Source organism: Pteronotus mesoamericanus, unplaced genomic scaffold (assembly GCF_021234165.1).
Source record: "Pteronotus mesoamericanus isolate MK-2021 breed Mesoamerican mustached bat unplaced genomic scaffold, CSHL_Meso_final scaffold_174, whole genome shotgun sequence".
Taxonomy (NCBI): Eukaryota; Metazoa; Chordata; class Mammalia; order Chiroptera; family Mormoopidae; genus Pteronotus; species Pteronotus mesoamericanus.
The window spans coordinates 10,386,190-10,413,922 of record NW_026555309.1 but is presented as its reverse complement, the minus strand read 5'-3'; the positions used below and the strand labels follow the sequence as shown (position 1 = coordinate 10,413,922).

The window sequence follows — 27,733 nt, the reverse complement described above, 5'->3', positions numbered from 1 at the left end:
CAGTTCTGAAGTTTGCCACTTTTCCACAGAACTCTGGTTCTTGGGAAACCAGGAACTGGGTGTTGGGTGGGCTCATTGCTATGAGGTTCATTATTTCTAAGCCCTGCTGGTAGACAGAGGACTTCTATATACAGGGTGGGGCAAAAGTAGGTTTATACTTGTTCATATGGGAAATAATACAATAATAAATAATATAAGAATAAACTCTGTTTTGCATATTCACAACTGTAACCTTATTTTTGCCCCACCCTGTATGTGTACACACACACACACACACACACACAGTCTATCATCTGTCCTTGATTGATTATCATCTTATATATCTATCATCTATCATCTGGTGAATTCATACCAATACCTCCAGTTCTAGTCTTATATCTAGCTGTTCCTTTCAATATTTGTAACTCCCATCTCTGGCAGTTAAAAACCATCTTCCATTATTTTCAATGTCTACTCTTACTTGCTTACCTCCCCTGTATGTAAACAAGCTTCCAGCCAAAGACACAGCCCTGGATGCCTGGCCCCCCACATTCCTGCAGGGCATAGAGGGTAAAAGGTAGCCCCAACAAAGGGGAAGGAAGAAGGTGGAAGAAAAAAGGAGAACTTAAAGTTGTTGAAAGTCTGAACTTTTGCTAAATTCTTCTTAAATAACAGCAGAATTTTTTTGTAAATGAAAGAAGAGAGAAACATCACATGTATTTTTAGTTACCTTTGAAATTAGAAGGTTATTTTACAATACCAATGGGTATAAAAACCAGTTTTTTATAAATAGTACCTTTTAAAATATCCATGTGATACATATGTTATCTTCTTCAATTAAAATAATTTATTTTATCTTTCTCCCAGTTTCAGTTTCAACATAGCTTTTAATATAACAGCTAAACTTAATTTAACAGCTAAATCTCTAAATGTTAATATGAAATCTTAACTTTCTAATTTTTAAATTTTGGATATGACATTTATATTTGCAGTGCTTACAAGAGAACATTGGGTAATTTTATGTACTTTCAGTATATTTTTTTCTGGTGTGTTTTTTCATGTTAAAAAATTAGGTTTGCATTTTAATTTTTCTTTTAAATGTTCATTTAAACTTTAAATAATTAAATTAAGTTGTAGAACATGAAAAATAATTTACACTTAAAAAGGATAATAGTGAATAGTTTTGCCTTCCTAAGTTTTAAATTCCTGTGTATAGGCTATAAACCATAGTTTTAACAATTTAACAGCTGTTGTTACTTAATTTTATGAAATGATTTTATTATGTCATAGCATAACAAAACTGTTCTGATAACTGAGATGACTATACATGTCAAAAATAATGCAGCTTACCTTTTCCATGAAGGTATGTGAAGATATGTGAATGTGAGTTAATTCACATTATTACCATGCAAAAAAAACACAAAAGTATATACACAAAAACTTCCTTTTATTTCTCTTTACCAATCTTACTACCATTCACAGAATTACTTAGTGTTATATATATTGAGATGTACATTTGACTGTATATAAATACGTTTTTGTTTTCTTTGATTTTTACTTTAATATATATAAATATATAACATATATTATATAAAGGCATATAATATATTATATATTTGCACACCCATAAATATATTTCTGCAGCATCTGGCTTTATTTATTAATAAAAGTATTTCTTAGAGTTTCTTTTATGCCAGTACATAAACAGCTTATTTCATTTTTTTCCCCTCACCCGAGGAAAGGCTTATTGATTTTAGAGAGAGGGGAAGGGAGGGGGAGAGCGAGGGAGAGAAAGAAACATCAATCTGTTGCCTCTTGTACACACCCCAACAGGGAACTGGACCTACAACCTAAGAATCAAACCCACAACTTTTCAGTTTAAAAGTGACGCTCCAGTCAACTGAGCCACACTGGCCGGGGCTTATTTCAGTTTTAATTACTGCATAATATTTGATTCTGTGGCTGTGCCATTGTTTAAACACTTCTCATTGATGGGCATTTAGGTATTTTTTTTTGGCCAAATTTTGCTGCTATAAGCAATGCTGACCTGAAAATACTTGCACATACATCTTGAAGACTATGTACAGCAAGTTCTGTGAAGTAAAAGCCTCTATTCAAGGAACAGACTTCTCTCTTCCTTGAGAGGAACTGGGCAGGGGCTGAGCCCCCACCTCTGGGCTGTATTGCTCCTTTGGAAATCATTTCACTTTGTTCCAAAGTCCCTGGGAGTGTCTGACCTGGTGGCCTTATCCGAAGTGTCCTTTGAGCTATCTTATCTCCTGAGGCTGGAAGATCAGATGCCCAGTCCTGCACCAGTTCCTCCTTTGTGGGTGTCAGGGGGATGGCATCCCAGAAGTCATTTCCTCAGGGAATTGCTAGTTGCGTGAAGTGCAAAGTGTAGGATTATACTGCAGGTACTTTTTACACATTTAATAGATTTTGGAATCTTAAAGAATAATATAGTTTTAATAAATTAAAAATGCAAATACGTTGTTTTAAATAGTTTTTGAAACAAGTCATAGGTTGGATACTTCTTGTAAGGATATTTGTGTATAGGTATGTTTTAAAAATACTTTATTAAATTACTTTATCCTACTTGAAATTTAATCCTCCCCCAAATCTGTTTAATAAAGGGGATAATTTCTAATCAGTCATCAGGTTTTTCTATATGTAGTCTTTATTCAATAATCTCAAATATTGCTGAATGGCTATTTCCAGTTCATTTCAAAAACAATTCAGTTTTATTTTATTTTCCATCCCTTGTTTATAACATTCATTTGTCATTTTTGTCATTTTGTAGACCTACCAAGAGCAGCTGTCAGGATCTTAAGCAACATGACATTCCTTTTTGTGAGTTTGTCATACACAGCTGAGAGTGCCATTGTCACTGCTTTCATTACCTTCATTCCCAAGTTCATCGAGTCACAGTTTGGTATCCCGGCTTCCAATGCCAGCATCTACACTGGTAAGGCACCGCCGTCGGAGCGTCTTCAAAACATGATCATTTTTGACCACTAAACTAAAATGCAATGAAGGAAGAGAACGAATGTTCATTCTAACATCAAAGTGTTAAATAAGTTCATTAAGAGCCACCTTTTCCCGGCGGCCAGATTTCCGGGAGGACAAAGTGTTTGAATGTTTTCTCTTTGATTCAGATTGTATTACTGTGGGACGATTTTACCAGCTGTCTTTTGAAAAGGGAGAACTTTGCCTATTTATGTATTTATGGTTCTGAGTTAAAAAGAATGAAATAGGCAATGGCATTCCAGTGTAACTCCGAATAAGTCCTTGTAGGGGTTGGAATAAGCCTTACAGTTTTAGGTTTTTGAACACTTATAATTTGAAACGTAGATCAGTTCTGTGGTATCAAGATTTCCCTTTCCTAAATGTGAACAAATTTTAATTGAATTGCTAGAGATGCTTGAATTTAGAAAGGAAATCTATGAATTTTGTTTTAGAAATTATCTCATGTCTGGAAAAGCTGATTTTTAGGAGACTTCGATACAGGTACTGAGTGCTCAAATCTTCCCATAGTAAATTGGGTGCTCAGAAATGTGGGATCATTAATTTTCAAATATAGGGGGAATTTTCAGTATATTATATTGTTGCCGGTGGAAGTGGGGCTCTTTCACAGAATCCAAAAAAAAGCATTTATTTCACCAACTCCATGCACAAAGATGGTGGTGTGGCAAAATGTATTCAGGTGGAAGTAGAAGGATGCCCCTGTATCCAATCTCCATCCATCCCATGGGAATAAAGGTCCAACTGTATCTTCAGCAAGGCCAAAACATAGGCCAGTTTCCAGATTGCCTGTGCCATATTAAAGCTTAGTCCAATCCAGCCCTTCTCATAGTCCGGCTAGCTTAGTTTGTGTTCCCGGCTGCAATCTGTTGCTGTGCTGCCACGTCCAGGCCTCCGCCTGGAGCCTGTGCTTGGAATCCATGCGACTGTCAGCTGCATGGCTACTAGGGCCACACGGCTGTGGAGAGAGAATGCACAAGTGCATGGGGTAAGTGTGGGTCATGTGAGGGGGGAGGAAGGGGGAGAGAGAGAGAGAGATTGAGAGCGAGCTCTTCTTTGTTTCCTGGGATGATATTATCTTGGGATAATATATTATCTTAGGAAGGACCAGGAGCTTCTTCAAAATCACTTCCCAAGTTTTAGTGGGCTTCTGATGGGTCCTCCCCCTAGTCAATTGATCCCTTTCTCAGGTTAGACCAACAGGCTTCTATGGTCAAGCACCTCTACCTGCACCATGTTGATTTTTATTCTGCATGTGCTTACCTCCCCCTGGTCCCCCCTGACAATCTGGTACCAGAGCTGGGAAGGGACAGGCATTAATCCTGGCAGGGCACCATTGTGAGCCTCTGGAGTGTGTGGAGTTGTTGCTTCCTGGCTAAACAAACAGGCTCATGCTCCCCAGCCCATGAGGCTCAACAATGCTTGATTCCCTTGCCTCCTCCTTTGTTAAAAATTAGCCAACAACCAACCATAACAATATCATATGACATTCTGGATATTTCCTTAGTGGTTTCAAAGATGGTCAATGATTGCATGTATCTAAGGCTCAATATATTAAGAAAACTTAAGTAAACAATTAAGTGGAAAATAATGATAACTTTTTCCAGTGGCTCCCCACCCTCCCTACACTCTTCTCCATGCAGACATCCAAGACCAGCAAGCATCAATTATCTGAAAATTAATTGGCAAAATTATATTACAGTAGAAAGAAAACGTTGACTTGAAATATTGTGTAATTGCTTTGTTCTCTCTTTCACTTTGCACATAAAGATATACATAATTGGGTTGCGGATCCATGATAGGAAATTTATTTTTTATAAACAGCATACTGCTGTGGGCCATTGTACTAACTGTGACACAAATCCTCTCGTTTTTTACAATATGTTTTCCTGATATTAAGGTAAAGTTGACAGATTGCAGTTGGGTTGTCCAAAAATCTTAACCTCCCCTTTCTAGTTTAATTTTTACACTAACTTTTTCTTGAGCAACAATTCTTAGAAAGCGAAACCAAGAGTTGGCTTGTGAGCTAGATTTGAAGCTACATAGCTGTTATAAGTAGTTTCAAGTATTTCCCAAATTTAAGAGTGTCACTGGACAGAAGATTTATAGCCAAATAAGCTTGAAATTTGCCAAGTTAAACAAAGTATTATAGAGTTCTTTGCTGCAGGACTTGAATCCTTTAATATACTAATATGCATTATGAAACTCCCAGAGGAAGAGTCAGAGTACAGGCTTTCCCAAATTTATTTGAGCACAAAATCTAATTTTTTAAGAGGCAACTTCATCATGAACAGCGTTCCTCAGGACACACATCTGGGAACATTGCTAGTCCATCCTGTGTGTCCTCTTCACAATCAACCAAGGAGCAGTCCTGTCTGGATCCTCCAACTCCCCTCCAGATGTGCCATTTGGCTCTACTGGGACAGTGGTACAGTGCCAAGCTAGGTAGGGACTGATGCATAATGAACACATATAGATCAGGACGTCTCTTAATTACTGCAGAGGCAGAGGCCTGATAGCTCCTTGTACAAAAATGGAGTGAAGGGTTCATCTGGACCTGGGGTGTTAGGCTGCAGAATCCACAGTGGTGAGATCAAGGCAGTAGTCGCTGAGTGTGGCCCCCCTGGCGAAGAGGGCGCAGGATTGAATGAAGCTAACTCATGGAATGTGCTCATCTGTGTTCTAACACCGGGAGTTCAGGAGTGGTATCGCCAAGTGCCAGTTCCATTCTGGTTCTATCATCTGCATTTCTGGTGGATCCTTACAAATGCAATTTATACAATGTTTGATAGTTTCCTGTGTTCTGGTAAAAGCTCTTTTATTCCCAGCTCACATACGTTTTCCTTCCTTTCCAGATAGATAATAAGTAATAATAGTTAAGAGATATCCAGACTGATTAGGAACAGCGGGTGGCCTGCCATAGTAAGACTAAATGAAGATGATAATTCAATTTAAAACTCAGCTTCATTTTTTGAATTTTTATTACTGATTCTTTATTCTCTGAGCAGAGATTTGTATTTCTTAAGGCCTAATTTAATTTAATCTTTTGTTCTCTGAATCTTTGTCTACACATGTAAGTCACACAAAGAATTAAGAAATGTATTTGAAGAAGAATTTAAAAACAGTTTTAATTTTTTTCTTGACTTTCATTGATTATGCCCATTTATTTTCAGTGTTTAATTCTCATCTGACAGTTTTCAAGTTAAAGTTCTTTTTTCATTTAAAAGTTTATTTGGATAAATACCCTGACCCTCCATAGCAATCTGTCTGTGTTGAGTTATATGGCAGGAATGAAGCTCCATGTGTGATTCAAAAGATGGGTCTTTGCTCGCCTATTCTGCATAGTCACTGAACACCAGCTCTGTGCACAGAGCTATGCTGTGTGTATGTGTAAAGACTCAAACCAGGACCGTGAGTTGCTTACAGATCTAAGAGAAAAGAGAAAGCTCCTAAAATAAGTTTAGAAAAAGCCTTTTCAGTGATTCGATAGAAGATTTGGGTTGCAGAGACTATTTTGGCTGGTAGAGTGGTATGTTTGAGTTATGTTTCATGGAAGAGATGCTTTTAACCAAGCTTTCAATAAAAAGTAGAATTCAACCATTTGGAGTTTGGAGGGAATGTGTTTATTCCCTGTAGAGGACCAGCTAGAGCAAAGGCAGAGAACAAGGAAGAATAAGGCTTGTTGTGGGGCGAGGATGGGGGGTAGGGGAAGAGAGAGAGAGAATGAGAGAGCAGTTTGTTCCTTTGGAGAGAAACAGAGAGTTCTAAAGGCAAACAGGTGGCAGGTTTGGGTGTGGGGGACTTGTGGGAGGGGCGAAATGAACACTTTGTGGTATTGGGGTGAGACATCTGCTCAAGGACCTTTAGTACCGCTGGGCTTACATCGTCATCGCTTCGGGAGCATCTGTGCTCTGGGGGGAGGTGGCGATAGCAGGGTTTGATGAGGACGCCATCAAAACACCTTCATCGACCCCATTTATCTTATCTGTGCAACAGTGGGTCTGCGTTCATGTTACCCTTTTCTTTCTGGTTTTTCTGTGAAATGATTTAGGGTCACATTTATTAATTGAAATGAAATATTATGAAGTTATATTCGGAAAAGACGAAGTGCTGGGCAGAGCCCTGCAGGAGGAGGTAGACGGAATAGCCTTGAACCGCGCTGCTGCTCGTTCCCAACTCTGTGACTCTGGGCAGGCCGCTGAACTCCCTCGACATCTTCTAAAACTGAAGTTTATCTGTGTGATGTGGGTAGAACCTCCCCAGTCCTGTGTCAGGGTTGTTGTGAGGATCAGGTGATGCAGTGAAGAGTGATTTGTTCTGAAGCTTACCTAATGTCAAATAGGAACAACAATATACCTTAGAAAATATAACTTAATCATCCATGATAGGAAAGAAAATTTTTATTGATGATAGCAGCACTTTACATTTGAAGTCATGCAGCTTGAGCAGATCAGAGAATGAAGCCTCTGTAATAACAATGATGATAATAAACTGCCGACATTTTTTGAGTGTTTACTAATTAGAAGATACTACCTAAGCATTTTTATATGTCTAACATTTACTGCATGTAACTAATGCCTATGGAGTAGGTATTATTGATTATGTCCATTTTCCGGATGAGGAAACAGAAGAGGTTTAAATAACTTGCTTAAATACATGCCAATAGTGAGAGCCAGGAGGCTGAAGTTTGTACTCCTTGGAGGGATATATACCTCCAAGGATTTTTTTTGAAATAATATAATAGACATGCTATTGTTATCATTTGCAGTCAGTTTTAATTTTTTTAAAATTATTTCTAGAGAAATAATATTCTAAGATTTAACTTCCACCCGCTCTACAGCAGCCTTGGAGCCATGGTCGCAAAATTTGTTTTCCGAGCATCATGGTCTTTGAGCACCACCTTTGCTTTCCTGGAATCCTGCCCTTTGGTGTGCAGAATTAGGAAGTTAGACACTAATTTGTCTTTACAAGAGAGATAGCCTTGGAAAATTCTATTCTATTTTTCCTTGGCGAATAGCCAAGACATATTTCTGTGGTAAGGGGATAAGGTTGGAATTTGATTTTTTAAAAAATTAAGTTAACTTTTGTGCTCGTCTAATTAACCAAATATTTGCCATTCGTCTCCAGCCACTGATTTGGGGTTTGGCTGGTGAGATTCACAGCGGTACTGCTGAGCTCAGATTGCAGCCTTTGGGAGTCACCGCATCTTTAGACACAAGAGAGGCATGCGCGTGCCTTGATTGTTTCATTCTTCTGAGGACATTAACAGCTTTTCTATACCAGATCTTTAATGTATGAGTAGTTTTAAAAATCCACTTTTGTACTAATTTTATAAATGTACAGTATACATAGGTTTTTAAAATATGAAATTAAACTTTAAAAATGCAAATAGACTATCTTAGGTATGGATGTACTTAACCTCCCTGCCTGTGTCCAAGGTCAGGCTATGATATCTGACCCTATGAGACATGTGCACCTGCACACGCAGTGTCCTCTGGGAGAGAAGAGGAAGGCTGCGAAGAGCCACCTGAAGCAGCTGCTAGAGGTTTCTCACTGCTTGACTTTTAAACAATCTTGAGATGACTAGAGCTATTAGGAACTAGGGTTGACAATTATAGGCTCTTTGTCTTTGGGGCAGAGAGGTATTTATCACAGTAAATGACACTAAATTGTTTTCCTTCAGTGCTAATTAAAACTGTTGTGGAAGGTTGTATTGGACCATAAGTCAAGATACTCAGATTCTCTGTATTTGGTCCTTAACCAATTAATTTAGGACATGTTTGAGTGCCTACCATGTGGCAAGTTCTTAGCCCGTGCACTAATAGTGGCAGTTAAACAGGGCTCAATTGCTTAAGAAGAGTAGGGGGATCCAAAAGGACAGTGAGAATACAAAGATACTATATGACAATGGCATTGAAGTACGAATGGGTTTTGCAGCCAACAAGCCATCCCTGAAGGGCGTGGCAGGACCATGTTCTGTCAGGTCCTGCCTACGGGTGCATGGAACACCCAGGAACCAGAGTTCAAAATGGAGTCTTGGCTGGCGTTTTTAATATTTTTATAACACTTTTAATATTTTAAAGGTTCTTGCCCTTTGACCAGCCTCAACATCCCCAGGGGGTGTTAATGAGACCAGGTGCAAATTGTCTTGGTCACTGTCATCAATAAACAATGATGACAAGCTGGTATGAACCACGCCCAGACTCCTCAGATCTGTCATTAGATGGCAACACCATTAATCGACACGTTTCTGGCTGTGACTGGGAGTGAGCATCGTGCGTGCAGGGCGGGAGGCTCAGGCTGACTCGGGCTGCTGGAGTCCCGCCAGGGCCCGGACGAAGGTGGCCAGCAGCTCTGTCCTCATGCGCTAATGCATCGTGTGACTTCAGGCTTATCTGTTTTTCTCTCCAGGTCTGTTTTCTAATCTAAGAAACAATAATTTGGACTGGAATGAACTCTCTGATTTCTTCCTGCTCTAAAATCTTAGATTAAGTAATTTTTCCAAGGTTTGCATGTACCAAATAAACTTATTCTTACCGTCTCCATAGAGTTATAGTATTTTTTTTTTACAAGGGGACTAGTTATTCCCCTTGTTGTGGTATTTTTAATAATGATGCATCACCATACCCTTTAGCCATGTCCAGCATCAACATTATTTGTTTTCCTTTGTCGTGGGCAGCCTGATGTAGTCCACAGGCCTCTTTTTGAACTCTAGATCTCTAACTTTACTAAATGTGTGATTTTTAGCCAAGTCACTTGATTAATAGCACAGTCCTTACATATGGGATTTGTTTTGTATGTGCACACATGTGCACAGGCACACACAGAGAAAAATAGTCCAACATTAGTTATAAGTGACTTTCAGGCTCAGAGAACATTCAGCCCAGTTTTCTCCTGATTTCTGCATCTGCATTGCTCACCCCTTGATGATCATCGATGTTCAGAATGGCTCAGAGGCTCTTGAGAGCCTTAGTCGTTAAAAATTCTGTATTGTGGTCACAGGGCAGAATTCATTTATGTATAAAAGTTGAGCTGAGAAAGATTAGGGAGCTTTTCAAAAGGAGTAAAACTCTGGGGAAAGAATGAAGTGTCAGGAGAAAAGTAAGAGCATTTCTGTTACGAAACGCATCATATCCTTGGTTAAATCAACATCCAAGGAAAACCCAGTAGAGTTGATGAATGAAGGAATGCAAACATTTATCTTTCTGGTGCTCAGTCTCATCTTTGGAACAAGGGACTGAATTAAATGACCTTCCCCCAAAGATCAACTAACAAACTCCCCACCTTCCTCATCCCCTTGCCAACCCCGAAAACCCTTTGATTTTTGTGAGCAACTTCTTTTTCTAGGCATTGAAGTTAGTCAGTGTCTTACCATTTTACTTTAGCTATATGTAATACTTGTTCCTGGCATCTTAAATTTCACACACATCTCTCTCTCTCTCTCTCTCTCTAATTTTCCTCCTTTGGTGCATGTGATGGGATGAGGTTGACTTGTTCACTTTTTGCTTTTTTTGGAGGGACTAGCAAGGAGCAGGGTAGCTTGATGATTACATTTCTCCTCTGAGCATTCAGAAACTTTTTACCAAGCATGATCTCATTTTATCAGGTCCATACCCTTCTTAAGTATGGCTATCCCTTCCTGCTTTGTAGTGAGCCAATGTATGTAAGAGAAATATTATAGATTTTAGAGTCAGAAAGTCTGGGTCCAAGAGCTGCCTCTGCCATTTATTTGCTATATAACCTTGGATGAGTTAACTAATTTCTCTTGCCTCAGTTTTACCAGCTGTAAAATGGTGTGAAGTTTTAAAAAGTTAAAAATTACTTATTAAGTGTCAAGAGCAACATAAATACTTAGCAATGAGAATGATCCTGGCTTTCCTTTTTAGTCATGGAGTATTTTGCCCTCTATAATGAGACAGGAGAAATAAGATTATTATCGAAAGAGATGAAGGGAAGAGGAAAGTTGAGGATGGAGTATAACATTATCCCAGTTGCAGAGATAGGTAAATAAAGGGATAGACACTGCTGGAAGGGTCTCTGACCTCACAGGTAGCTGCATGCTGGGTCTAGAGACAAACTCTTGTGACTCCCAGCTCATGCCACCATCTGTCATTTCCTCAGAGATGCTTTCTGTTAACTCATGAATATCACATCCAGAGCTAATGAATATCTTGGCTCTTAAGTATGGTCAGGATATGGTTATTAACACATTGGCAGGAAGTACCTTACTCCTTTCAACTAAATAATGAAACGTGTGCTTAGACATTTTCAGAAGTTAGAGTAATGTCCTTTTGTAACCTGAACATCTCATGATGGACCACAGAATATTTGCTTTGCTGCCAGGCTCAAATTTCCACTGTGGCCAGAAGGAAAAACATTTGGATTTGTTACTGTTAGACTGATTGGATTTCTGGCTAAGTTATATTTTTCCAAGTTGTTGTATTGAAATTTTTCCCGTACCTCTCTTTGCAATAAAGGGAACATAACTTATGTTGGTTTTCTAATTAAAGTAAATATTTAAAAACATTATAGGTGCATACTTCTCTTACCTATGTAAGGAACAGCTTGTATATAATTGTATTATATAGAGTAGTTCAATATTATTTTGTAATATCTTCCTTAAATTTGTTCAAATATCTTCAATATTTATACCAAATCCTTTTCAAAATGGAATTGAGCTTGGTGGAGTCATTCAACAACAAATAACAAAGCCGAGTAGGACAGCCGTTTAAATGTCCATATCCTTTAGCAAGGTTTTCCAGTAGAACATCTGAATTCGTGACATTACAAGTTTTTCTTTGTTCCTATTTTAGCCTTCCTCTCGAGATAGTTATTTATGTAATCAATGGGTTGGTAATTGTAGTTAGAAGATATAGATGTTTTATATATGTACATCAGCAAACTGTTAACTTGTACTTAAAATTTTTATATGGACAGAGTCATTGACAGGAACTTTACTGAGCAAAGCATTCTGCGCATTAATTCAAGATTTTTAGGAAGAATTTAAAAAATATTTAAGAAAACAACTTTGTAAGTTGACTCAAGTATTGTGGAAGCATCAGGTGCATTTTCAGTGCTGACAACTAATAATAGATGTCTTATTTGTCCTTAGATCAGATTTCCAAGAATCTCAGAACTAGGTACCAGTAGAAACTTTGTGTTAATATGACAATTCCCTGTGGAGAATTTCGCTCTATGCTGTGCGCTCCTAGCTTGTCTAGGGTCATAACCTAGGGATACTGCGTCTGTTCCCTGAACTCGGTGAGTGGTTACTGAGTGCCTACCATTTAGCAAACTACTCAGATGGGCATTATGGTACATATGATGATGAATGAAAGAGTTTTAATAGAGGAAATAAGTTAGAACAAATAGTGTGGACTGGCTTCATACTATGGAGAACTTGGAGTCTCTTATGGGGAAATTTTAGGGATTAATATAAAATATAGAAACTAATTTTTTAAAAGAAAGGCTGCTACAATCCTGTTAGTTTCAACGAGATTATTATTTTATGTAATACTTTTTAATTGAATCGATACTCATATACTGTGATATTTTTTAGTGACTTGGTATATGCTGCTGTGTCTAAGAAGCATACTGAAATTACACTAAACTATTGAGTACCTATTCTTTTTGTGGGGAAACATTGAAGAAAGAGATAATACAGTTCTTCTCAGTTACCTTTTCTGTTGGTTCCTAATCCTGTTTATGTGCTTTTAAAAATACCAATCTCCTATCTCAAATCCCCCTTTTTTTTTTGAGGGATGTAAGGAATAAATAAAATATTGACTATCAGAAATACAGACAGACAATGCATACATACATTTTTATGTGCACATATACACATTTACACACACTACAGATGTTAACAAATTTCAGCCTTTTTGTATTGAAGGTTTGAGTTTGTTTTACAAGACACTGTAACAAAGTGAAAAGTTAATTAGAGGTTAAGAGACTAGGCTTCGGCTTTAAAAGCAACAATGGATTTGGAATTTAGGGAACAGGTTTCTCATCTCTGACCTGAAAGAACTCTGGCTTGGAAATCAGGTTTGTATCCTAGCTCTGTTCTGTTAACTTGGTGATATCATTCATGTGTCTTATATTCCTTAACACTTAATTTTATGGAAAATGGGGATAACTGGTAACCCACCTTATGGGATAGAACTAAGTGTAAATGCTTTAGGACCTAAAGCACTCTCCACATTTGTCATGATGATTATGTTATCATTTCATTTTCCCAAAGTCCATTTCCGTATCTGTATAAGCAGATAAAACCTGTTCATAGAACTGTTTTATTACTCAAATAATTGACATGAACGTGCTTTGAAAAAACTATAAAGGTTTATTTCCATCATATGATTTTAGGTTGTTGCTGCTAATTTTGGTTAAAGTCAAAGCCAGCTTGCTTAAAGGAATTTTGAGGAGTTTTCTGCTGTTTTAGGTGGAAAATTAGTCTGAAACACTTCCCATTCTGAAGTAAATAGAATTTGGAAGAATTAACTGTAAAGCAAGTTTCTGTAAATAAAAAAATAGTTTTACTTTTTCTTTTACAATAAAACTGAGAATTCATTTGTGGGGAAAACAAGTGGCTTAAATGGTTGAAAAAAATAACATGAAGAAAATAACAAACCTTTGTAATTTAAACAGTGTTTATGGGAGTGTTAGCCTTATATGTAGAAAAAGCATTGAATTTAGATTCATAACATTCAGAGTCTAGGGCTTGCTTTGGACTAGCCATTGTTAGCCAATGTTAAGTCACTCATCTTTTCAGAGCCTCACTTTTTAAAAAAATATTTATTTATTTATTTTTAGAGAGAGGGGATTGGAGGGAGAAGGAGAGAAGGAGAAATGCCAATCAGTTGCCTCTTGTATGCACTCAACAGGCGACTGAACCCGCAACCCAGGCATGTGCCCTGACCAGGAATCAAACTGGTGACCTTTCCCTTGCAGGATGATGCCCAACCAACTGAGCCACACCAGTCAGGGGAACCTCATTTTTTTTTGTCAGTTATAAAGTGAGGGAGTCAAAGAGATGATCTCTGAGTTCCTGTGTTTTGATTACATTTTTTGAGAATATTAGAGACTCAAACTAACAGTGGCTTAAGCAAAATAGATGATATGTCACAAAAAAATCTGGAATTATGTAGCACAGGACTGCTTTTGCTCCATCATGGACTCTTGCCCTTGTGGTCCAAAGGAGAGGTCCAGTAGATTCCATGGGTCTTTCGCATTCCAAGCAGTAGGATGATAGAAAGAAGAAAGACATGATGGACATACTACTTTTGCTTACATCACATTGCCAGAACTTACCACATGGCCACATCTAGTTGAAAGCAAGTCTGGCAAGTGTAGTCTGTAATCCAGGTGACCATAGCCAAGTTATTATTCTAAAATAGGGGTGTTGGGCCAAATGTAGCTTGCTGCTTATTATTGTAAATCAAATTATATTGAAACACAGTCATGCCCATTTATTTATACAACTTCACGACTCCCTTAGCACTTCAGCAATAGTTGTAACGGCACTCTGGCCCACAACGTGGAAAGTACTACAATCTGGCCCTTTATTTAAAAACAAAAAATAAAAAACAGAAACTTGTCTGCTCCTGCTCTAGAAGACAGAAGGGTAGTTTTCAGGGGATAAGCAACCATCTCTGCCACAGCACCCTTCCAGATTTTGATTTTAGAATAAAAACAAAAAATCCAAACAATTTCTTATGATGTAGGAATAATTTTGAAAATGTTAATAAACACTAAAACACATGCTAGTAAACACTAAACCACAAAGTTCTTCCTTGCTTGTACAGGCTGAAACTTGAGTTGCACCTGTTAACTTGCCTTTCTATTCTGCCCACTTCCCTGTCTCACAATGGTTGCTTTTGGTTCCAGCCCAGCTGTCTAAGACATCAGCTGCACCTCTCCAGCTTTGAGTAAAAAACTACATTTTTGGGCATTTGTCTTCATTTTGGTGACAATAAAAATGTGAAAAGGTGCAGGGATACCTTTGATCCCAGTAAAGTCCTCCTAGTGCAATATCAGGGGTTGATTGTGAACTTGTGACCGTCACGCTGCGAGAGCAGCGCAGGACTGTTAGCTGGGAGGTACAGTGCATTGACTTCTGCGACACTGTGTTTGTTTTCTTTGCTGATTGACTTGTGTCATTTGGGGTGAAATTTAAAATATTTATTGCTTTTTTCTTATTCTTTTTGCAACATGTATGACTTTAGTATTCAAAACCAAAAAGAGATAAGATCTGAACACTAAGGGAAGGAGACTATGGGTGTTCTGCTGAGAGATTTAGAGACTGGTCAGTTGGTGGAGCGTGTTTGTATTACATTAGGAAGGCACACAGGAACGACGTCACATGCTTTCCACCAATGGCTACTTTTTATAAGGTTGATTAATGGATTCCTGAAGCCTAAGTTCTCATTGATAGTAAGTTTGGTATCTCCAAAGCTGCTCAGAGCATTGGTTTATTAGAATACATTTTTATTCATAAAACTTGTTTGTGGATTTTATTATCTAGTGGAATGATGCATGTCTTTTGAAATGAAACAACAAGTTGAGGTAAAAAGCGCAATATGTAGCATGCCGGTGAAGAATTCCATCTCGCCTGTCACTGTCTTACCCAAAGCTCTTAGTTTTTCTGGCTTAAACTATCTTGCTCAGAGAGCAAGGAAGGTTAATTAACTTTTAAATTTCTTCTAGGTACCAAATGTTGTGACCTTGAATGGTCTTGGCTCTCAATAAACTCACTTTAATAGGTAGATGAAAACAGTGTGTGATTGGGGGGCATTGATTCCCATTGATTGGGGGCAAATGCTTGACTACATTTTCTCCAACATTTGTTCAAATGGCCACTTGTCATTGAGACCTAACCCAGTATTCCTCATTTTAAAATGTCACTTTTCTCCCACAACTCCTGATTTTCCTTGCTGGGTTGAAGATTTTCCTCTGTAGTGCTTTTCACTCTCTAACATTCAGTATGATTTGCTTAGTTATTGGTTTATTTATTGCCTGTTTTCCCCAAAGTTGATTGTACACTCAATGTGGGCAGGATCTTTTGTCAGGTTTCTAATCGTGTATCTCCAGAGTCTAGTAAAGGGCCCCACACATAGTAGATGCTCAATAAATGTTTTCTGTTACATTAAATATATGTTTTAAAAACTATATATTTGTATAAGTTTTCTGAAAGTTATAATGAACACATTTGTAAAAAATAGAGAATGAATTTTAGCTCAATTATTGTTAATTAAAAACAGAATGTAACAAAGGGCATGTACAGAAAACTCACAGCTGGCATCACACTTATTGGTAAAAGACTGGATGTTTTCCCCTAAATCAGGAGTAATGGAAACTGCCACTTCTACTCACCACTGCAGTGGAGATTCCAGCCAGGGCATTTAGGCGAGAGGATGATATCAAAGGCATTCATATTGGATAGAAAGATATAAAACTATATTCACAGATTACGTGATATTATATAGAGAAGATCTTAAGGAATCCATTAAAAATGATTAGAACTAGTGAGTTTAGTGAGGCAGTGAGATATAAGATTAGTGTCCAAAAGTCAATTATATTCTATTTCTATACACTAGCAATGAACAATTTAGCCATGAAATTAAGTAAACAATTCCATTTATACTAGCATTAAAGAATGAAACATTTAGGAATAAATTTAATGAAAAAAGTACAAAATTTATATCCTGAAAACCACAAAGTATTGTTTAAAAATGAAGGAAAACCTAAATAAATAAAAAGATCCCTCATCCTCATGAATTGGAACACTTAATGTTATTAAGATGGCTGTACTTCCTGGATGGAGTAAACAAAATCCCCATCAAAATTTCAACTCACTTCTTTGCAGAAATTGATCAGGTGATTCTAAAATTAATTGGGAAATAAATGCAAGAGACCCAGAATAGCCAAAACAATCTTGACAAAGAACAAAGTTGGAAGACATATACTTCCTGATTTCAAACTTAATAAAAAGCAACAGTAATCAAGACAGTGTGGTAGTTAGAATAGACATAAACATCAATGGATTAGAATTGAGAGTTCAAAAATAAACCCATACATCTATGGTCAACTGATTTTTGACAAGGATGCCAAGACTATTCCATGAGGAAAGAATAGTTGTTTCAAAAAATGGTGCTGGGACAACTGGATACCTCCAAGCAAAATAATGAAGTTGGACCCTACATCATATATAAAAATTAACTCAAAATGGATCAAAGGCCTTAATCCATTTTGAAATGGGTGTGATACCCTAATGGGTACAGAATTTTTTGGGGGGTGATGAAAATGTCCTAAAAATAATTATGGTGATGGTCGCATACCTCCAATATACTAAAAAACATTGAATTATACATTTATGTAAGTAGGAGACTTGTATGGTATGTGAATTGCAGCTCAATGAAGCTGTCGATAAAAAAGAAAGGAAAGGAAACACAGCACACGGTATCAGTGAGTTGACTTTGTTGAGAAAGTGGTTGCTCTTGCCCTCCCTATAAACTTGGCAGAATTAACCTTGTTTTAAATGAGCAAAATTTTCATCTAGCCCTTGTGGGACAATGGCAGTCTAACAAGTACAGTTCAGGTGTGTAGCAGCTTGTCTTAAAAATTTTCCCCTAATAAATAGAGTTTTTAAATCCGCCTACTTCTCCCAGGGTGGGGCGAGCTTTGTCGGGCTTTTGCCACTCAGCTATTAGGGGATGCAAGGACGCTAACTGTCTCAATAGGAGAGGGAAGCCTCTGAGAGCTGCTGGATTTGAACAGCGGTGGAAAGGGGAGACACTGAAAGCTGCTGACAGAAAACGGATCTTGCCCAAAGGGCCTCCAAAGAGGGCTTTGCACCTGGCACTGGCCCACGCCTGCAGGCCTTGCTTCTTGAACGGAAACCAAGCCCTGCAACTCAATACCAAGGTCTTAGTTTGCAGCTTATTTTGATCACTGAAAAAGTTACTAAGCCCTTATTATTCGCCAATAAAATTTTCTCTACAAGAGGCTTTCCCCCTGTCCTTTGGCAGTAACTTGTTTAAAGCTTTTGCTGTTTCACCTTGTTTCCCTGAGCCAGTGAAAAACGGAAGTAAGCGCTCTGATTTTTGCACTTCATCATTTCAAGTTGTTTTGTGCCCTCTGTGATTTTAGTGCCTGGATGAAGAAAACTCTTTTAGGTTTCTAAACTGTAAAGGATGGAATATTAATTTGAGTGGACTTTTGAATTCTTTCAATGACACAACTCAACATTTGCTTTTCTGTATTATTTTAGCCAGAGCACTGCAGAAACCTGGAATGAAAAGTGTGGTTGTTTTCTCTGTTGAATGTACCTTTTATTACCTTTCCTTCGGTGATCCCGAGACCTTGACACCTAAGGTTGGGGTTCTCAGATTTCTCTCCTACCGCACAGTGTCTCCCTGTGTTAGCGGAGTTGAAGAAAGTGTTATTCTTGGTGAATGAGACCCATTTGCCCAAGTCAGAATTAAATATGAGCTTCAGATTGCTATCTCCATGCTGAAGTCAGGGAAGTGAAGGTTTGCAGAAGTGTGATTCCTTTGAAAGCCTTGATGGGTAATTTCAGTAAGGCCATGCTAGAAATTTCATAGCATTCTCTACTGTTAGCTGCAGGTGGTCCCATCTGAGCCGCACTGTGGCTGTCATGCGGTACTTAACAGAGGACGCTGTGGGCCGGATAGACCCTCTTCTGGCTCTTGGTCTTCTGTCTGAAACTGGAGAGGACCCAGCGCGAGACAGGCTGTCTGCAGCAGCCTGGTATGAGGCTAGCTACCCCACCAACTCATCTGCCTCCAGAGAATTCCTAAAGGACCTCCCTGTAAATTCTTCCTCTGGGCCCATAGCCATCTCTTCAGGTCCCGGGAGCTTTGATACTGAATATACTATTCAGTTCAACACACATGGGTGGCCTCTGCTAATCCAGTCCATCGTTCTATACTTCGCTATTCCTCCTTTGCAATTTGATTTAGTATTATGCTGTGAAATAACATGGCCCTCAAGAAATAGTCTGTTCTCTGTCTTAAAACAGCCACTGAATTACTAAAAAATTATCATAAATTAGTTCTCATGATACCACTTGTTCATTGTTTGTGAAGGGATTTTCTGAGATTTTTTTCATAAGCGTAGTATTGATACATATGAACGAGAAATAGATATATTGTGCTTTTGTGACACTTTGTGGGTTTATGTGTTGTTAGTGAAAATGTATATTCACTATGCTGTCTGTTCCCAGGCCATTTAAAATTTTCTTGCTACAAGGTTTGAATTTTTAAAAGTCTCTTTTTTATTCCCTGCTGGCCGTAATTGACGTTTATTTCCTACAAGAGAATGTTTTCAAGGGAAAGTGGAAGCTTAACAGAGTAAAATAATTTACCCTGGTGATAGGAAAACACTGATTTTCAATCATAAGATTAGAAGCCTAGTTTTTGGAAAAGTGACATAAACCTGAGTTTGTTGCCCGTTCTGCCACTCATTCAGTTTCCTCATCTGTGATGTGGAAAGAACATCATTCATTGTGAGATGCACCACGATTTTGAATTATGATGAGAGAAGTATGCTTCTAACTAGGTTGTGACATGGAGCTGAGATACCATTGATTGTAGGGCACATTCTGATTTCAGAGCAACTTGAAGTCCTTATGTGTTTGAGAATTAAATGAGATATTACATGCAGAGTCGTTATCACACTACTTGGCATACATTCGGTGTCTGTCTGTGTGTGTGTGCGTATAAAGAAAGAGAGATAGAGAGAAAGACAGAAGGAGGGAGAAGAATACGAAAAAATAAGAATAGGAATGAGAATGAATTACGAGGCCCTTCTTTCCAGGTGCTCATCGTCCTTCCCCCAGTCCCCTCCTGGGACCTAACCACTTTCCCCAAAGGAGGAAGCAGAAACTGAAAGTTGTAACAGCTCATAATGATGTTTTTTTTATTGATTCATAATCCTACGTGTTTGCAAGCCATCTATTTTCAACTTTGGGCATGGAATATACAGAAAGGGTCAGTGGAATTAGAGAAAAGATCATGAGGATGCCTCAAATTCTGAGAGTGTGTCTATGGGAATTTAATTCACCACAGGACATTCTGCAACCGTTGTGTCTTCACAACAGAATAAAGACATCAGAGGACTACAGACATCACACGTTTTGCCAGCTTTAGAGGGTTGGCAGTTAAACTTCTGCTAATAATATTCAAGTTAGAATTTCGATAACAGTGAGATTTTTCAGGCATCCGTGTAGCTATTTAGAGCCTGCCAGTTTTAAACGGCTTTTAGTGCATTTTCACCCCAAATTATATCTTAGATTTCCTATTTGTAAAATGAGATATAGCCTACTTCAAGGAATAAGTGAAAACAGAAATTAGTGTCATTTGAAGATTTTATGTAGTGAATTATAAATAACAAAATGAACACATTCGGCCATACATTCACCCCTTCCTGGTAAGTGCTAGGAAGGTATGAAGAATGCAGATAATGTCCACACTGAGTACTGGAACCTTCTGGCTACAGGAAAGACAGAGAAAGAGCACGACAACAACGGTGGCAGAACCCCCGGCAAGGTCAGTGCTGGGTACCCTGAGCGCACACTGTTGTTTTATTAATAATAGCAACAGCTACAGCACAGGTGAAGTTCCTGAGCTTAAAACAGTCTTGTTTTTTCCCCCTTTCTCCTCACTTTTCTCCATGAAACATTCTTAATAATGAACGAGTCATTTAATTTTCTAAGCCTCTCCTTCAGTCCAAGGTTTCTTATGCTCCAAATCATGTAGTAAGCTTAGGTATATTTTATGTGTCTATGGAGGTAGGTAATAGCTATATATTGACAAAAACTGGCATGAAGAGGAAAAGTTCCTCCATTAGCTTTAATATTTGGTAATTCACTTAATATCATTTTTCTTAAAGACCTTTCAACTCCATGCAGCCACACTTTATAAGGGCAAGCAATAATGTGACCCTGAGTAAAAACTTCAAAATTGAATGTTCTAATAGTGAGTGACATAAGAGAAAGAACAGAGTTAAGACAATTGACATACCAATTTGCTTCGATAAATAAGAAGGTAAAAGATTTCTAACTGGAAAGAAGACCTTTTAAGAACTAATGCAGGAGTCCTTTAGATTCAGATATATACACACAATAACTAAATAGCTAACAGGTTTATGTGTTTAAGACTCATAAGCTAAAATATCATACAAAGGTTTATATATTAAAAAACATAGAGGTTTATGTTAGGTCACTAATTGTAGCTTAAATTCAATTCTGTAGATTAAATAGCATATAGAAATTTGCCTAATTATGATTCCAATATAGTTCTTTGTACAAATGCTAAACTCAGTAATAGTAGGTAGCTACTGCTGGTGTTCATACACATTATGGTGATGACAATGATTGCTCAGACACTGTTTTAAGCGCTTCATATGTCTTAACTTGTCTAATCCTAATAACCCTATGAGCAAGATACTATTCTTACCCATATTTTACAGATGAGAAAATGCAAGGCCTGGGAATGGTCAGAAACATGCAGCTTGTAGGTGGCAGAGCTGAGTTTCAAACTCAGGGAGTCTGTCTACACTGCTCATACTCTTACATGGATTTTTCTCTTAGACACTTGCAGTTACATTGGCTTCTTCCCTCTACCAGTTGTATTTTAGGTGGGTCCTGGGCTTGGTCCATGTGTTCCCATCTTAGCTTGGTCCCTTCCTCTCCCCCTCATACTTGTACCAGAGGTGTCCCTGGTCACCAGCTGCTCAGATGTCCTTGGGCATCCCCCGCCAGTTCCCCTTTCCCATGTCTAGGCCACTAGAGGGCATGAGGAGCAAAAATTCTGGGACGGCAGAACAATCCCGCTGGGGCTGGAGGGGAGGTGGATCAGATGCCGAGGCTCGAGGCTCGGAGGAGCAGAGGCAGTACAGGAGCTGGCTGTCAGGGGCCTGGGAACAGAGGGAAGGGAAGGGGAGCGCCTGTCAGTGATGGGAATTGGAGTGAGGCCATTTCTGCCCAGAGAGCCCACCTTACATAATTATTTTCCTCTCTTCACAAGGAAATGTGGAAGTTGGGGCACCTAGACGGCAGGGTAGTGGTAGGTGGGGAAATGGACTCCCAGCCCGCCATGTTCTCCATAAGCTAGCCCCAAGCCAACAAAGCTGGTTTCCCAGAGTCAGGAGGCGGTGAGAAGGCTCCACTGTCATGCCCTACCCCCTTGCTCTGCAGCCCCAAATCTTCCCTACCCATCCCACTGGTCATCAACTCCAACAAGGAAATATTTGCGCCTCTTACTCAAACAGGAGACCTGAGCGATGGACACATTAGTATGAGTGAATACTCAGAACCTTTCTGTGTTGATAGTGTGGTGAGATTTAGATGCTGAGAGACATTAGAAGGATATTTTAATAGGTGTTTACTCTGTTTGATGTAACCTCATATTTACTGATGACAAACGCCCTGTTTTTAAGAGCTGAGTACTAATTAAGATGTGGAGTCCAATAAATTATACTGCTTTTAAATTATGAGTCAGTTATGAGGACGGGGACTTGTTTTGTTGTTGACCTGGGGGTCTGCAGAGTATTTGTCACTCCATAGATTGCTCACCTGAAATAGAAATTTTATTAATGTACCATTTTCATTCTCGGTTTAAAGCTTTGCCTACTTAATCGTGATGACAGCATGTGTACCCTTCCTTAATGAGGCAGATACTTTACTAACCAGCTCCCGGAAGCCCAGACAGAGCCCTGGTCAATTTACCTAGAAGATTCCAGGGACTGGCTGAGCCTAAGAGGCTGCCATGGTGATGTGGACAGAGCTGGGAATCAGAGACCTCAGTTTTTATTGAGCGTCTCCCTCCCTTGTGTGCACTAGTGGTCAAGTCACTTTTCTGAGTGGTCAATTTCCTCATCTGCACAAGGGCTGTGACTGATTTTATGAAATCGGGACTACAGTGAGGATTACAAGATGAACACTGGTTGCCAGGCAGAGCCCAGACTTTCGATAAATCCAGCCCTCCTTCTCTGCTCCTTTACATGGGTTGTTGAACACGCTGAAGCGAGCCCTCCAACCGTGTGCACTGACGCAGCGGCAGGCCTCTGGAATCTCACGTCATCTGGGTGCGCAGTTCTCCACACATGCCGAGCCCATGACACATTCCTGTTTCTGTTCTCTTTATTACCAAGGGTATCCCAAGCCTTGGCCATATTTAAAATCTCAGTATACCTTTCCTCTAAGAGTTACTTTTATTTTTAATTATCAGAAAAAAAAAACCCCAAAACAATTCTATAAAGAAAAACAAACAAATTGGCAGCATGTTATCATTTCTTGAAGGAAAAAACCAGAAAAAAAAGTGAAATATGTAAGCAGTGGATTTTTGTTTCTTCCCACTTTCCTATGCTTTTCAAATGTTCTGCTACAACATGTATTACATTATGTTTCCAAAATACTGGGAGAATAAGGAAACAGAAAAGCTACTGCCCACCCAGGGAATTCTCTCTCCCTCCCCCTTCCCCATCCTATTCCTAGCCCAGAGGAAGGGATCTCTCCCTATCCAGGGCTAATCTGATCATCCGTGCTGACTTCTCAAGGATCTTGTGTTGATATTAAGTAAACTTCTCCCTCTACATTCTACCTCCCACTCCTTTTTAGTCTATTTTTGCCATACTCTATATAAATATGCTTCAGCCTCTCCGTATCTTAGCAAACAAACAAGACTCTGAAAGCCCCAACTCTATCTATGGACCCATAGCCCTCCCCATTCTTACAGCCAAAGTTCTGAAAACGCAGTGCGGATTCCAGTTTCCAAATCCACATGACTGACCAGTCAGCCACTGAGATCTGGTTTCCCCCTTCAGGATGCTCTGGAAATTGCTCTCACCAAGATCTCCAGTGATGTTGTTTCACTTTAGTCTTTATCCTATTGGAATTCTCTGAGGCGTTTGACAGTCTTCATTTTCTCCTTGAAACTCCCTTTCCTTGGTTTCTATGGCACAACTGTAATGGTAATAACTACAATTTATATTGTGTATAATATACAATGTACTGTGGCTACAGATAGTGTCAGTAATCTTCATTTTAACATGAAAGGTGGGCATCTCCCTGATGAAGTTAAGGAACCTGGTTTAGAGCCTTGAGGAAGCTTATGCTTACTTACATGTGATCCCATGGCTACAAAAGATGAGTGCAGATTTGAATTCCAGCCTTTTTGAATCCAAAGCCCAGGCTTCTCCACCCTAACACATTTATCGGTCCTAGGTTTCCTCACCCCTCCGTGGCTGCTCATGCTCAGTTTCCTCTGTGGGCTCATCTTTTGTGACCCCTCCGAACACTGGTGCTCCCCTGAGCTCTGGTTCGGGCCCGCCGCTTTTCTTTGTTCAGTCTTGTCAGAGCCCACCTGCGCCTTGAATAGTGCTACAGGCCCACGTGCAGCAGTGCGAGGCACATCTGGCTGACTGTTGCCCAGCCTGCTGGGCAGTAGTCCTTTCTCTGTACTTGTCCTCCTCCGCTAATTTATCTTGCCGTCGAGATAGAGCCTGACCATGGCTCTCCCGGACCTTGGTACTTGCCTTCCTGACCACGTCTCTGACTGTAGTTTTGACTCCATCTGAGCCATCCTACATCTCAGGGCCAGGAATGACCTTTGTATCACACAACGCCCATCTTGGCAGACCCCGGCTCAGAATTCCTCGGTGGTGTCTCATTGCCCAGGGGTGGAACCTGACCTCCTGTGCGTGATCTCTTATGGCCTCCCTCTCCCTTACCTCTCTTCCCCATGTCGCCCCACTTCCTGGCAGCTTGCATTCCACATTCCCAAATTGTTTGAACTGCTCTGAATCCTCAATTCTATCTCATGCCTCTGCATGTTTCCTTTGCGTAGGATGTTGTCTTTGTGCCGGTGCATTGGACAGATTCTGTCTCACCTGTTGAATGTCAGCTCAAATACAGCCACTTTTGGGAAGCCCTCCATGATTTCTCCCAGGGAAAACTCAGATGCTTCCTTTCCTATACTCTCCCTGCCCTTTTTGTATAATTCCTTTTTGTGTTCTGAATTTTTCTGTTTGGTTCTCTTTTAGGTTCTAAGGTTCTTGGAACAAGCACTATGGCTATTTAAAAATATTTTACTGTAAAATACAATATACAGAGAAGTACATTAAACAAAGTGTAAAGAAATGAATAATTATGAAGTGAACACCCGCGCACCCATCACCCAGGCCTTGGAATGGTGTATCTTCAGGACCCCAGGGGCCCCTGCGCCTTTTCCAGTCCCACCCGTCCCCCCACTGCCTTGGCTTTTAGGGCAATTACTTCCTGGATTTTCTTCAGAGTTGTGTTACCAGTATATGCACTTCTAAACAATATGATTTCATTTTACCTCTTCTGAAACTTTATACAAATGCAGTCACACACATGTTCTGTTGTGCTTAGCTTCTTTCATTCAACATTGTGTTTGTAGGACTCATCCACATAGTTATGTGTAATTAGGCTTTTGACTTTAATTGCTGTAATGTGCATTCCATTGTATAAATTTGCTACATATTACTTATCTATTAGTGGATATTTGGTTCACTCCAGTTTTGGGCTATTATGTTTCTTCGCAGATCTTGTATACCTCTTTTAGCCCCCCTGTGCTCAGTCTCTTCAGGGTGTAGGCCCCGGAATGGAACTGCCTGTCACAGGGTGTGCATACCTTCACCTCTACCAGATCATTCCAAAGTAGGTGTCACCGTTTGCATCCCACCAGAGGGTGCCCGTTGCTCCATATCTTTGCCAACTTGTGGTACTGTTAGACTTTTAAATTTTTACCAATGTGATTAGTGTGGAATAGCTTTTCATTGCGGTTTAAATTTGTTATTTCCCCCTTACTAATGAGGCTGAGCACCTTTGTGTGTTTTTTTGGTTACCTGAATTTTCCCTTTAGTCAAGGGCCCATTCAAGTTTTTCTCATGGGTTGCTTGTCTTTATTTTATTGCTTTGTAAAAGTTTTTTTATGTTCTGGAAATGAATCCTTTATTTATTGTATGTGTTGAAAATAAATTAGGCTATAAAATCACACACATTGAACCTTTGCTAATTATAGTATTTTTAAAATAATTTTTTCTTTTTAAATAATTAAAAAATCAGTTACAGTTGACATACAATATTAGTTTCAGGTGTACAACATAGTGATAGGATACTTATATAACTTACGAAGTGACCACCTCAATAAGTCTAGTACCCACCTGACACCATGCATCGTTATTACAATATTATTGAGTATATTCCCTATGCTCATCCCCATTGACTATTTTTATAACTACCAATTTTGATTACAGTATTTTTCTCTACCTTAGTACTAGTAAGTAGAAACCGAGTAAATGGAAAATAGATAATAGGATATATTACTTCGTAAAGTAAGTCATAAATTAATAAAATAAATCAATCCTGTCCTTTCCTTCTCTCCAGGTGTTATTATTGTCCCCAGTGCCGGTGTTGGTATTGTTCTGGGAGGCTACATTATAAAAAAATTGAAGCTTGGTGCAAGAGAATCTGCAAAACTAGCAATGATCTGCAGTGGTGTGTCTTTACTGTGTTTTTCAACCCTGTTCATTGTTGGATGTGAAAGTATTAATCTAGGAGGCATAAACATCCCTTATACAACGGGGTAAGTATCTCGGAAGAGCCATTCCCTGTCACGATCATGACGATTTAAGTGTTACTGTCCGGGGGCAGACTTGTGGCCTCCCCTCCAAGCCAGTCTGCCTGCGTTTCCTCTTTCCAAGTAGAGCATGCGCGCTCCAAGGGCGGAGGCCATGGCTCTCTGTTGTCTGTGCTCCTTTGCCCCTCACACAGTGTCTCCCATAGCATTTTGATTACAACAGATGAAGAGGAAATGCATGTTGAGTTAATGAAACTTTTTTAAAAAATATTGTATTTGAATAGATGATACATTGACATAATTTTGAAACAAAATTGATAGTACAGTAGATAGTCAGGAGTCTGGCTCTTACCCAAATCCTTCACTCCATTTCTCCAACCAAAGACATACCGGGTGATAACTTCAATTCACTCTTTTGTGTATCCTTCCAAGGCTTCTTATGTACTTTCAATTTTCCCTGTTATATATCCAAAAGATAGCATTCTATACACACTTTGCTGAGCTTTTCTTTTAAATGTTAAGGTACAGTTTGGAGGTCTTCTGTACCAGTAATGCTTTGAAACATAGCTAACCTTTATATGGACACTATTGCATGACAAACATTTCTTCTAAGTGCTTTACATATAACAACTTATAAATCCTCACAAAAACCTGATCAGGTAGGTGATACTATTCTCCTGATTTCACAGATGGCAAAACCTAGGTACAGGTCATATGTGCATGCATGTGGGTATAATGTGCTGATAAATATGTAGCAAGTGTGACTCTCTCTCTCTCAACAAAAAGAAAAACCCAATCTGTAGCATTTGCCAATTTTGGAGGTGTAATTATTCTCACCATGGCTGACTTCAAACTACTAATGTGAAGACACTGAGTAAGGAGCAGATGCCAGTCACGCACCATTACACATTTTTTTATCACATAGATGTGATAGACTTACAGAGCCTGGTCCAGAGCACAGACCATAGTAAGGTATAGTAGAATAATTAGGAGGCGATGAATTTGAGCATTACCTTTGTTTTCAATAACACTTACTTAATTGTAGGTTTACATAATTTAACTTTTAATAATGGCTATCTTAAATAAACAATTGACAAAATCCCTAAAAACTT

General features: G+C 39.0%; 1 protein-coding gene across 1 annotated transcript in view; it reads left to right on the top strand.

Annotated features, from left to right (window-relative positions):
- The window catches only part of SLCO5A1 (solute carrier organic anion transporter family member 5A1), a 120,970-nt gene that overhangs the window by 71,894 nt on the left and 21,343 nt on the right, over positions 1-27,733 (top strand). Inside the window, exons 5-6 of the mRNA XM_054590236.1 lie at positions 2,780-2,944; positions 26,429-26,627. Coding sequence (XP_054446211.1) covers positions 2,780-2,944; positions 26,429-26,627 — 364 coding nt within the window. The remainder of the gene's footprint in view (positions 1-2,779; positions 2,945-26,428; positions 26,628-27,733) is intronic.